The 12971-nt window shown below is 38.3% G+C and overlaps 1 protein-coding gene across 2 annotated transcripts; it reads right to left on the reverse strand.

The window, feature by feature from the left end:
* Nucleotides 1-2141: 2141 nt before the first annotated feature.
* fgf7 (fibroblast growth factor 7) lies at nucleotides 2142-8134 on the reverse strand. 2 transcript variants are annotated; one of them, XM_005746848.1, is made up of 5 exons: nucleotides 7835-8134; nucleotides 7267-7544; nucleotides 6944-7149; nucleotides 3716-3822; nucleotides 2142-3588 (listed from the first exon to the last, which is right to left on the reverse strand). In XM_005746848.1, the coding sequence occupies exons 3-5, from the start codon at nucleotides 7098-7100 to the stop codon at nucleotides 3379-3381; spliced, it is 474 nt and encodes a 157-aa protein (XP_005746905.1). In that variant the 5' UTR covers nucleotides 7101-7149; nucleotides 7267-7544; nucleotides 7835-8134; the 3' UTR covers nucleotides 2142-3378. The 2 variants fall into 2 exon arrangements, with proteins under 2 accessions (XP_005746905.1, XP_005746904.1); XM_005746847.1 differs by having other exon boundaries at nucleotides 6944-7544.
* Between the last annotated feature and the right edge of the window lie 4837 nt (nucleotides 8135-12971).

The following is a 12971-nucleotide window of genomic DNA, read 5'->3' on the forward strand; positions in this document are numbered from 1 at the left end:
TCTGCAGCTTCACGTCTGTGACAATCTTCTCTCTTTCTCGTTGGCTTTGGCTTCTCCTCATCCTGCTGGGAATATGCAGCCTTGAGTCTGAAATGTGTTTACATTTTGAGTATGTTACAAATTATCTGCTAAGACTAACTTTGCGTGACTTGGCAGAAGCCTTCACCTTGCTCAGATGTTGTTTGGGTCAAACGTTTTTTTACAGGGTTGCACTCTCATTTTGACTGTCTTTATCTGACAAGGGTTTTCCAAGCCAGATGTGAACCCAGGAAAAAGTTAAAACTCACTATGCTGATGTCTGTCTGTGGGCCTGCACACATGTGCTCATATGAGTGTATGCATGAACGTGTGGTGTAGGCACCTTGCCAACATGTCCGCAATATTTTTCTCAACTGGGAAGAATTCACCTTTTCATAATACAGCAGAAAACCAGAGGCAATTACCTAAACAATCTGACAACATTAATGTATTTTTAAAAAATCTGCTATTGTATATTAATAGTTCTGTTATATCTTAACCTCCCTTATCAGGTTAACTGATGTTATATTGTGTATCAAGGATTGTCCAAGGACATTCAAAATGTTCCCTTGCAGTGTGTTTGTCTTTAATCTACTTAAAGATATCAACATATTTTATTATGCTACTTAATATCCCCAGGGTACTATAGAAATATTACAGTCTGAAACTAAGTGCTTCTTGTGCAATGTGTCCTTTCAGGATTGTGCTGTTTTCAGTAAGAACAGACTAGAACAATCCCCAAAGACATTTAAGCTCAAACTCACAGCAAAATGCATTTTCTACAGTTTTATCAGTAATTAAAACAAGGCCTGAGTAACACATATTTAAGAGTTGTGCCTGAAAGCATATATATGTGCTTTCTGACTCAGTCCTCATTTCTTTCTTTTAAGTCACTTAATGTTTCCCTGAGAATCATTCAAGCTTAAAAATGCATGTAATACTTGTAACCCAAAGGTAAAACCAGTATTATGTCAACATTTATTAGAAAACTTAGTAAAGAACCTGTTTTAATCTTTATCTTTTATATCTTTAGGTTCTTTGTTATGAGCAGTCTGTCATACATGAAACATAATTTTTTGTAGTAACAATGTGGTTCCCAAAGAGCTATTAGTTGAGAACATGCCATATCTTGGTATGGTGTGCCTTAGATGGTTAATTTTCAAAATGTATCAAAGTAAAGTGAATAAAAGAGTGTGGGTTAGTCCAGTAAAATAAAATGGCAAAGTTAGGGTTAACTCAAATAAATTTAAGAGAAAAGGTGGTGGACAAAATAGAAGCAAGGGAAACAGGGAGAAAAGGCTGAGTTTTGCCAAATCTGATAGGTCTGATAGAGTGATCATTAATACGTCTACAGCCATCTGTAAAACACAGTGGAGGCTCTGTCATGCTGTCAAATTTTGACCCACCATGTAAAACCACCTGGACAGTGCTTGATTGTCATTGTTTTTCATCATGACAGTGATCAATAACACATTGCCCTTGCAGTAAAAGCACCTGGATAGAAAAAGACACAGTGGAGCACTATCAGTCATGAATTGACCTCCCCAGAGCCCGAACCTCAACATTATTGAAGCAATGTGGGATCATCTTGACAGAGAACAGAACAAAAGGCAGCCAACATCAAAGAAGAGCTTTCTATTTCTAACTAACTATTACTGAAGACTACTTAAAGAAAGGACAGAAAAGTAGGCCCAAGAGAGTTCAGGGTGTGTTTGAAAAATACAGGTGGTCATACCAAATATTGACATTCATGCTCCGTAGAATTGTTCAAACCTTTTTCACCTTATATACTGTATTTATATATATGTTTGCATGCGCTTCGAAAAATACCTGAACCTGTTTCCAATTTTCCTAGCAGGATATAAAGAAATGAGGGTGGGTCGAGACTTTTGCACAGGAGTATAAATAGATAGATATGACATGTAATGAAGGTGTGCTGACAAAAGACAGAATATTAGGCAAGATAACTTTCTGTAAAGTATCTCTGTTTCTATTCTGAATATATAAGTAGGTCATTGCTTTTTTCCCCCCTCCAGTTTACTTCCTGAATTTATTTGACCATTTATACCCCCTGGTGGACAAAAACAAAACAAAACAAACAAAACCTGAATACAGTGTGCAATACTTTATTTCCACTGTTGCACAGTAAAAGATCCAAGTGGGTTACATTGAAAGAAAACGGGACACCTTAACATACAACATATATTTTATGTAAAGAAAACAAATAACTTACACCCATAAATAACAAGGTACTGTAGTGATATAGTTAGTACTGAGATATTGCAGTGATATCATGAAGAGAGAGCTGGCCTAGAAGTTAAATGTTACAACTATTTGACGAGTGTGGTGAAAATAAATACATCTCCTGGTGTATTTCTGTCTTTTTCATGCTTAGTAAAATGGGAATGATCCGTAACCTAAAGATAACATCTGTAAAAATAAATATCACAACCTTTTAGTGTACAGGATTGTTCACTCTGATAGAAAGAGATTACATAACATATGCATTTATTATGGTGTTCACTTTGTGTTTTCATCTGGGTATCTTTTAGCAGCATCAGCAGCAGAATATTTGAGCATTTCAAAGTCACACCCTAAGGCAGAGGGAGTTGGCGAGCATCTACAGTGCATATGGTTGGAACCTGCCAGTCAGTAGCAGCCTTTTTGTGTGGACTTTGCATGTGTTGGATTGGTTTTCGTCTGACATTCCCAAGAAAAAAACAAAAAAACGAACTAAACAGGAACAAGTGTAAGGTTAATAGGTGACTCTAAATTGGCTTTAGGTGTGAGTATGAATATGTATGCCTCCAGCTCGCTTCACAGGATGGTTGATAAATGGATGCCCTGTGTGGTCTGAGCACCATGAGGGGAAAAGAAAGAAAGAAAGAAAGAAAAACAAGTCCTGCTTGCTTCAGCACATCATGGTCGAGCTTATTGTGGACTATTCTGGTGATCATACGATTGTCCTCACCTGGCTGAATGTAGCTCATCGCTGAACAAGATACAACACAGGACTGTACTGCATCGTATAATTTATATTTGTATTGTATTGTATAGTTTTACTGCATTATATAGAAACACTTTTATAAAGAAGTATTGTTATTCAATTCAAAACACCAATAATATAGAATAGCTTTCATGATATTTCCAGAATTCCTGTTTCAACTTAGTAAAACTGTAAAAAAAAACTGTTTTGGTGCTCAAATTGAACTTTCTGTTTTCTGTTTTAAATATGAGAACATTTTGTAAAACAGGTCCTGGCTCATCTGCAACTGGAGTGAAAGTGGAGTGTATTCAAGTGTCTGTTAGCACGTATAGCATGACTGAATCCACAGATATTTTGCAGATAAGTTTGACTTTTCAGTCTACTCTCCTCTCCTCTGCCTTGCATTTCATAGGGATGAAATGAGATGCAGTGAGCTCCCTCCTGGTCTTCTTCCCTCTCATGGGCTTTCCCTTTTGTGACAGGGCTATGAACATTTCTTTTTTTGTCCACTTGGCCGAGGAGTAAGCATTGAAGTAGTTTTCTAGGAAAACCTCCTTAAAGTTGCAGTTGTCGTTGTAGATCCTCTGTAATGGAAACACATCAAGCCATTAATATGATTAAGTAAACGCTCTGAACTGTTTGTTTTATTTCTGCATGATTTAAATTAGCTGACAACAGCATATGACTTTCCTCCCTGTGGAAAAATATTACCTTTCCTTGCAGCTGTCCAGCTTTGTTCATAGAAATATAATACTGGCTTTTTACGCCTTTTATAGCCAGTATGCCTCCCTCGGACACTGTCCTGATTTCTAGGATACCTGCCGGACAGTCAGAAAAAGGAGGCATGTTACAGGAGAGATAAGGCGCTGTCATCATCCAGCTTTTACTCTGGCTCCAGCTCCACATACATCTTCATTAGCAAACGAGGTGGAGGTTCCTGTGATTAATCGGTCTGTGGTCTCTCTGACTTTATCCAAGCTTTGTTAAGTGGCCTGGGTGGCTTTTACACAAACCACAACCTATGCCATAGCACATATGGGAAACAGATTAGGGCTCTCTTCCCCAGGGACTGAGAAAACTACCTTCTTGCGTGTGCTTTAGACCTGGCATTTAAAGCCTGCTTTTCAAATCTGTGGGAGGGTAAACACATTTATTCTTCCCAATGTGCCATGTTGAAAGGATGGAATTTTTAAAGTATTTAAACACAGAAAATCAAATGATGTAAACAGCAAATTTCTTTGCCCAGAGTCCAAAAACAGGAGATCTTTCGTGAATATTTGAAATGATTACATTATTGGGTAAAGTGAAGTAGATGTTTAGTTATCTTGTAGGACTTTAGCCGAAAATGTAACTTTAAAAAAAAAAAAATCATGTCACGTCAACAGGCTGCACCAATTATCAGTTCATAAATCAAATATCCATAACATTGACCTTTGGTAAAAACATTGCCATCATATATATGAAAAATCCTTTGCACGCTGTAAACATGATGTTTCTGTTTAAAAATAGCGAATGGTGAGATGTGGCAGTGGCAGCAAAACTAAAATAAATAGAGAAATGTGCTTTTTACAGACTGGCAATCTGGTTCAGAGCTCGTGTTTTTAGGCAATTCAAAACCTTGTTGATTTTTTACATACTCTAGAAATTCTTTCATTTGATAGGCAGAGGGGAAAGTAGGGGGAAGAGGTCTATTAAAGCTCTTTAGGCTGACACTGAGCATGCCACATTTGAGTGTTTGCTAGATCACAAACAGATGGGATCTCCCAATCTTGGAATGTTGTTTGTGCTTTTCTTGCTCTTGATATCTGACTTAATACTACTGACCTTTAACTGTTTACTCATATTTATTTAACCCCGCTTTTAGGTCCCCCCCCCGGCTTCTACTTATTTCAGAGGCAATCTCGAAAGTTCAGTTTAACACTATAAAAGCTACAACCTCATTTGTAAACCTGTTTACAGACTCAGAGTCAGCCAAACGTTTGTTTAATCCACATATATTGGTGGGATTTATCGATGCAACTGCATGCTTGTCGTCTGAGAGCATCATCCCCGTAATGTAACGTGTAACAGCTCCAGTCGTTTGGTGTACTGTGGAAAGATGGATCACATTTTTACACGCATATTGTAAACATTTTGGCTCTGATGCAAAAGCCTCACAAGCTGTCCTCAGTTGAAACAGATTTGCCATCACTCGCTGCCACTGGCTAAGTAAACTACTTTGTGGATAATCCCTAAGTCTACTTTCTGAGCACTGTTGGACCTCAGTGTTTACATTCATTGCGAAATGTGCTCCAGACATAACTTTCACGGAATATTGTTAAATGTGGAGTTAGCTTCAGACTAAACACCTTGTAGTTTCACAGAGGTGCAAGTTTAGCAAATTGATTCCGTTTAGCTTTCGTTTTTGCTGCAAAATACTGCAGGATTTAATCAGGTAATATGTATTTTACTTCGACATTCATCAAATTCGATTTAGAAATGCTTTATTTATCCCCAAAATTGAGCCTTTTCTTCTCGTGAGTTTACTGACCTAAGGTATTTGTCATGTTTTGGCTGCGGTAACACAGTGATTTTCCATCTTTTGGGAAGAAAGCATTTCTAATTCTAATTCTAAATTGCAATGAATTTAGTTGGGTGGCCATAGAGTATGGTGCAGCCAGTCTACTATGCTACGATTGCTCTGACTCAGCAGAGAACTGTGCCAAAACATATGTCTTTACTTTTATTAGGTTATTTTCCTAGAAGTCCCTGTTTTCCACCTGCTGTTTAGAAATTATTTATTTCCAGCTTGTTGTTTGTCTGACTTTCTGTGAGGGTTAACATGCCTTTTATCAGTATGGCCTCATTTTGCTTGAACCACAAAAAAAAAAAAAAAGATTTTTATCTTTTACTGAAAACAAAAAACAAAACACTACAATGTAATATAATAAATCATAAAAACAAAGATGAATTTACTAAAAGTGACCTGATATTTGTGTTAGAGTTACAAAACAAACGTTTCTCATTTTGGTCTCCTATTTTTCCTTTCTGTCTTTGTAATAAAATACTTTTTGCAATCAGCTTTTAAGGATTTCTTGTTCGCTGCAATCAAAAACATAAATCGCGGATTTATTCCATGTACATCTGCACCATGCTGCTTTCATCAAAGAACTTTGTGTGCTTTTAGCGTGCGACTGTCAGCCGCATATGGGCGTATCAGTTTTTCAGTCTTTCATTGCCAGTTGTTGCACAAGCATCTTTTCCATGAGGCATCTCTCTTTCAAGCCAACATTCCAGCCACGGAGGCACTGTCAGATAGGAGGAAATGATAACTACTTAAAACATCCTCACCATGACACAGAGACTCCTCGTACTACCTCACAACCTTTGAGAAAATGTTGGCCCCTGAGCAACAATTCAAACAAGTAGGTGTGTCAAAAAGCACTTATCACGATTAGCAAATAAAATGTGTCATTAAGTAGTTAGATGGTAATCATTATTTTAAAATATTTGGCTTCTAATTTTAGAAAAGAATAAGTTTGGGCTGGACACAGTGTGGTTGCTGTCTCTGTGTTTGATCTCAGCAGCCAACCACAGATCCATTACAAAATTTGATTTTTCCATTGCTAATATTCTCTCCCACTCTTTTCCCTGATAACTCATTCTGGCGCTCTGAGTACTGAGAGTAAATCAGGCAGAACAAATGTGAATCTGTGTGAGTCTCAGGTCATAAGTCTCCAAGACCCTTCAGTTTACTTCATTACAGCCTGTGCTGTAATTTAACCCATCAAATCTCCCACCTGCTCCATTTTACCTGTCACTTTGGCTGCTCTAACAGAGACACATGACTTATTAACAGAGTAATAGCAGTCAGATTCACATACATTTTGGCAAATGCCTATAGATATATAGTGGGACCTATAATAAACGTTTGGTCTACACAAAAAGAGCGATGCTTACTGTAGCAGTTGGTAGAGTCTTGAGTACCATTGATATTGCCGGAGTCATCAATAGTTAGGAACCACTGCGTGCCACTGAACAGTTGTCGTATGCGCACATCTCCTCCCTCCATATAGTCATAATTCCTGGTGTGGCGCTCATGTTTGGAGCAGTTCATGATGGCGGCAAGTTGTTCTGGGGTGCAGTCACTGTAGACTACACACACACTGCCAAACAGAAAGATTGCATGCAGGTACAGTCCCGGGAACAGATTTTGAAGGTTCCATGTCAGCATCCATTTGCGCATTATAATACAATGCAGTGGGGATCAGTGAACAACATACTGAAATACAAGATAGAGATCTGTGCGTCGTTCCTCAGCTCAGGGATCTTCTGACCCCTCACTTGTGACCTGCTGGTTTTCGTTACTGCAGCACTGCTTCCTGGCGGGGAGGTGAGACAGAGTGGCTGTAGAGGAAGCAGGTTGGCAGAAGTTGGCTGATTGTATCACGAGATTATGCCCCTCTTTTAAACTTCAGTGACGGCGCACATCTACTGCTCCATCTTCTTGTCCCTCAAGGGGCATTGTAGTCCAGTTCAGGAAATATTATGCAGAATATCACTGTAATAAAGAAACAATGCATTTTAATACTTACATACAAGATTACATTTTCAATCAACTTTCAAAATAGCTTCTGGTTTTCTGTGTTTACACAAGTATGTTTTGTACATTCCCAAGCAGTAAATCAAAATTTGGGTGATGCAGATACACATCTCCCTCTCATGGATCCAGAGCATGAAATATTGCATCACTGGTGCTGTCTATAATTCCTGTACATACATACATAATTTGAAACAAGCAAAATATATAGCTTTAATTGTAACAAACAAATCTGTATTGTAATGACTTACATGTGCTCTGAGTGGTGACAGGAGTTGGCAGAGGTGCGCTCCCTTTCAGCAAGTTTTAATTTGAAGGCTCTTTAGATCTAAAGCTGCAGTCTCAGTGGTAAACCAGACCCAGTGATGCAGAAAAGTTAAGCACGAACTGGGAGCTTCTGTGAATTCCCATGGATGTTTCTCGGATTCTGGCAGACTGACTCTGTGCATCGTCCACTGTCGTTGTGCACTCTGCTTAGATAAATGCCTCCTGCTGACCTCACTTGAGAGCAATTAAATCCCAACCAGTCAGCTGTCCCTGGCTGATATGCAATGAAGAAACACCCTCTGCCTGCCTCTCACTGTCACTCAACCACCAGACATGAGAGGGAGCTATAAACTCTTGGAAGACTGAAATCACAAGTACTTTAAGAACATTTGCATGCTCACTCACTCTTGCAGACTCACTCTTGTTACAACCCTTCTGTCTTGTCCAAGAAACATCTTGTGCTTAAATAGACTTGCACTGTGCGTGCCACAGATCTCAGACTGACTCACATTTATTTTATTGACGGTTACAATATTCGCTGTAATGACAAACCTCAAAAGAATTTCTTTCCTATTCAATTTAAATGTCATAATTAATTTGCGGTTTTACTCGGCTGCATTGGATCACTGGTAAGGGGTTTACTGATTGAAGTTAAAAAAATAAAAACTTCAAAGAAGTCCTTTAGTTTTCTTTCTTTTTGAGTCTTAAAGTGGCTAAGGTTATGACTGGCAGGTATCCGTCCAAGCGAGAAAAACAGAAGACGTAACAACTCAGAAGCAGTCGTCTCAGTGTCAAGGGTCATACACTCTTTCACTTTTTAAGTTTGTATTTAAAGCCATAAACTATTGCCTTGCATGCCTGGTGTTTTCCAGGACGCACAACTTCAAAAGTTTATATGGGCCCTAATGATGCGCTCCCCTGGGGAGCTCAGGCCTGCAGCTTGAGAGAGTGGGACCTCTGGTCGCAGCAGGTTTCCTTCTTATCTCTAAACTGGCAGTTGTAAAGACCTCATTCTTTCCTGTTCATCTGTCCCCTCTATCACCTCAGAGACAATTTGAGTTGTGTTTTTTTTTTCAGTACACGAGCCAAGAAAATATTACTTAATCTGTTACAAACACCAGAAAAACAGACATTAAAATAAATGCTAAATGCCCAATCTATATAAATCAACATGAACAGACATATAATTCCACAACATTCTATATATTTTTTCAGGTCATCTGAAGACTGTGAAGTTTACAGGATCCGTGTCTATAAAATCCCAAGGTTCTCATGGTGGGTGGATCTGTGTTGTCTGGGCAGGTAGCACCTGGTACGTCCCCCTGAGGCAGAGTGTGTCCGTGAGAGGAACCAGACAAGGTGTTCCCAAGACTCCTATGAAAAAAAATCCCTTCAAAAGAGAGAAATGACCTTACCTGGAATTTTTAACACAAAGTTTAGAAATGTAGTTGGTGAGCCACAAAATACCAAAAAGATCAATTGTACAGTTAATTCTGCCCCAAGTGAAGATACTGCCATGCTCTTTCTTTAGGCCCTGTTCATATCAGGCGGACTGAGCTCTCGACTTACTGGTGTACAGTCTCACCCTACTTACCTACACGTATTCATCAGCTTCAGCTGAAATGCAAGCAGATCACAATGATGCATATATTAATATCATGGACCTGACTTACCCAAAGGAGCTCAGATTTTAGTTGTTTTGCTTTCATTTCCAAAAGGAGCCAGTTGAAGCGAGTGAGCCATCGGATTAGTATGTCTCCCTGCGGAGGCATTATTGGTGTGTCCAATTTAGCACAGACCCTGTTTCATATCCAGAACATCCTTCAAGGATAACTTATCCAGTCAGACTTGGAAAGACATGATAATCTCTTAAGAAGAGCTTCGCATGGCTCAAGAAACGGAGATTTAACATCTAATATGGAATTGCATGCACTGGAAAATGGAAGGAATAATAGAACCCTCTGCTACCAAGTATTCATACATTTTGCTATTTCAGTAGGTAACCTTTTGGACAATGATTTATTCCACTATCCTTCAACCACAGTTTTACCATTTCATAATTTTTGTATTAAGGTAGGAAGAACAGGAAGATGTTGTAAGAACAGACACTATTTCTAGATTATCATTTGCTTAATCAGTGAAGAGTCACTGTAGAGTTTTTCAAAAGTCCAAATTCACAGGTCAACTGCAGCGTCGCTGACCTTATGTGATGTGTTAAGGGGGAGATGGGGAAGTTAATGTCTTGGCACACAGTAACATGTTGTTTTTTTTATGCACTTTATTTTTTTGCACTTATGTGGGGGGCTTCCATTTAATCTTTGTCATAAATATATATTAGTTTTTAGAAACTGTTTTTCTGAATTATCACTGCCCAAGTGCTGTAATTATTTCAGCGACTTCAATGACTTAAGTGCTCTGTTCTCCCTGTTGTTGCCTAAAGACTCACTATTATTTAAAGCATATTTGGAGACATCGTTCTCTTTTTAAAAGTGGTAGTAGTTTATTCAAAGTTTATTTAGTAGCATGAGTAAGCTATTAATTTGTGTAACAATCAAATAAAAGTTGGAGCTCTAACCATATAAGTAGTGGGAGTATAACTACTGTTATGGACCTTAATGTAAAAATGCTTTAATAGGTTATTATGGGTTGTTATGGTGATACTGCAAGCTATGTTTTAGTTGACATGATATATTCTACTGTAATCATAAAGGACATGTACTTAAATCTTGTGTCAATGTGTGCAGACATCTGTGCACTTGGATACAGTGTGTGTTTGCAGGTAATTTGGCTTTATAGACTGAATTGCTGCCTCAAGGATCAAAGGCACTGTTTGAGGTTTACAGTAGCATATGAAGTACAGTATCTGTAAAGCAGACAAACAAGCAGCCTTCATTCCCGTATGTCTGCCTCAATACTTTATTTCACTCTTTTTCTGAGTTACACGCTGTTGTGACGAATAGAGGTCTGTGTTTAGGAATCTTACTAGTCCTTTTAATTGATTCCCATTGCTATGTTGAATGCTATTGAAACCAGCAGGGACTCTGCAAGGATTTAGATGATTGCAGCGTAACACGCAATCATGCAAGCTCACCATGAACCCAAATCCCATTCCAAATCCAGACCAACCAGCAGCTCCAGTTTCAAGACCCCAATGTGTGTCATGCTAGACACTCCAGCATGAACTCACAGTGACACTATTGTCAGTTGGTCTCATTGCTTTTAGAGAAATGAGACCAACTTTATACTTTCACCTACACCTTTGCACCATTTAACTCGCAGATGCAAAGATAATTAAAGAAAATACTCTTGCTTTGGCAGATTTGTCTTGTTTAGCTTTAAAAAAATATCCGTCCTAAGGTACAGTGCATTATTTATTTATGCATTATTTTGAGCCAACTCTAGGAAGTATTGATCAAAATTTTACCAGATAAAACGACTTAGTGGCTCCAATGAGTTTTTTTCCACTCCCTCGGACAGGAATATTACTCTCTAATTTATCCCTGTTTGGTTTAAGAACCTCTTGGAGTGTTAGTACATGAAGTTAGGTTCATAATTTATGATAGTTTCCACTATTATTGCAGAGACATCTGCCTTCACACACGATCTGCTCTCAACACTCTAAAAGCATTCCTCAAGACAGAAGAGCCTATCTCTGTCGCTCTCTCTGTGCTCTTTCCCCTGTCTTCCAATGATATAACTACATTTATGTTGGAAGATTGGATGATCTCTAAGGTCACTCTATTCTTAGCGCTGTTTTGGACTGTTTGGTTTAGCTTTTGCTTTCTAAATTCCATGGTAATTGGGGGATCTCTTGGGATGGAGCCTCACAACATTAGCTCTGACTATAAATAACTGTAACTTAGAAACACACAGTGTACACTTGTACACGGACACAATTTTACCCAAATAAGAGATGTTTTACAGTAGATATATTGATAATAGTATATTTATTTCAAGCAAATCAAATGTGTGCAATTTTGCTAACAATTTAAGGTGTGAGAAAAGTAAGCTCAGCATGCATATACAGTGTCACACATTGCACTGTTGCTATTGTGCACATTTGATTATGTTATTAATCTGAAAGAGTATCGATTTAATAACAGTACATAATGGCTGTATGCTGAGGTGGTAAAGATGTGGTAAAATACAAAAAGTGCATATTTGTTTTTCATATAAAAATACTTTGGTTTGGAGGCAGTTACAATGCATTAGTGGTGGTGTAATCAGCCTTGTTCCAGAATGTGAACTGGCGTTGTGCTTCGCTGTCGGGGGAATACTCTGATCCCAGCTAATGCAGGAACAGCTGTTAGGGATCACAGTCTTAACTACTCACCATATCTGCTCATGTATCAGAAAAAGCAGAGCTTTGCTTATAAAAACATGCCCTATCTTAGTAGCTTTGTAGGAGAAAGAGGTTTAAAACGAGCAGGTTTTAGTTCCTGAGTCAAAACAGTGGACAGTTTACATAACCTCTAATTAAGTTCACATTTATAATTTGAAGCATGAATGCATGAAGAAAAGATACCAGCTGTTTTTAGTGTTATAAATATGTCAGTTTTGGACCTTGTAATTTTTTTCAGTAGCTGTTTACTAATTTCCATGTATTTTACGAGAACATGAGCCCTGTTATCTCTCATGCAATGTCATACTCTCATCTCCTGTTTTGCTACTTGTGGCAAAGAGCACTCTCAAGCCACATTTTCCAATATTTAAGCTGAGATTTGCAAAAACCATAGTAGATGATTCATATAATTTCATTACTGTTCAGTGACCTCTTGTTCCCTAAAGATGGTGACATCGCCATTTTCCTTTAATGTACAGGGTGGGCCATTTATATGGATACACCGTAATAACATGGGAATGGTTGGTGATATTAAAGTCCTGTTTGTGGCACATTAGTATATGTGAGGGGGCAAACTCCTCAAGATGGGTGATGACCATGGTGGCCATTTAGAAGTCGGCCATCTTGGATGCAACTTTTGTTTTTTATATAGGAAGAGGGCCATGTGACACATCAAACTTATTGGTAATGTCACAAGAAAAACAATGGTGTGCTTGGTTTCAACGTAACTTTATTCTTTCATGAGTTATTTACAAGTTTCTCTTGGTTCACAGCCATTG

The sequence above is a fragment of the Pundamilia nyererei genome, unplaced genomic scaffold (assembly GCF_000239375.1).
Source record: "Pundamilia nyererei isolate P.nyererei 1_Seehausen unplaced genomic scaffold, PunNye1.0 scaffold00184, whole genome shotgun sequence".
NCBI classification, from domain to species: Eukaryota; Metazoa; Chordata; class Actinopteri; order Cichliformes; family Cichlidae; genus Pundamilia; species Pundamilia nyererei.

Excerpts from the sequence above, each read along its gene's own strand:
- fgf7 (XM_005746847.1), bottom strand. The coding sequence starts at position 7,229 with ATGCGCAAATGGATGCTGACATGGAACCTTCAAAATCTGTTCCCGGGA. Across the intron at positions 3,823-6,943 it reads AGACTCTACCAACTGCTACA|GTATCCTAGAAATCAGGACA; the intron begins GTAAGCATCGCT and ends ACTGTCCGGCAG. Across the intron at positions 3,589-3,715 it reads CTGGACAGCTGCAAGGAAAG|AGGATCTACAACGACAACTG; the intron begins GTAATATTTTTC and ends TTTCCATTACAG.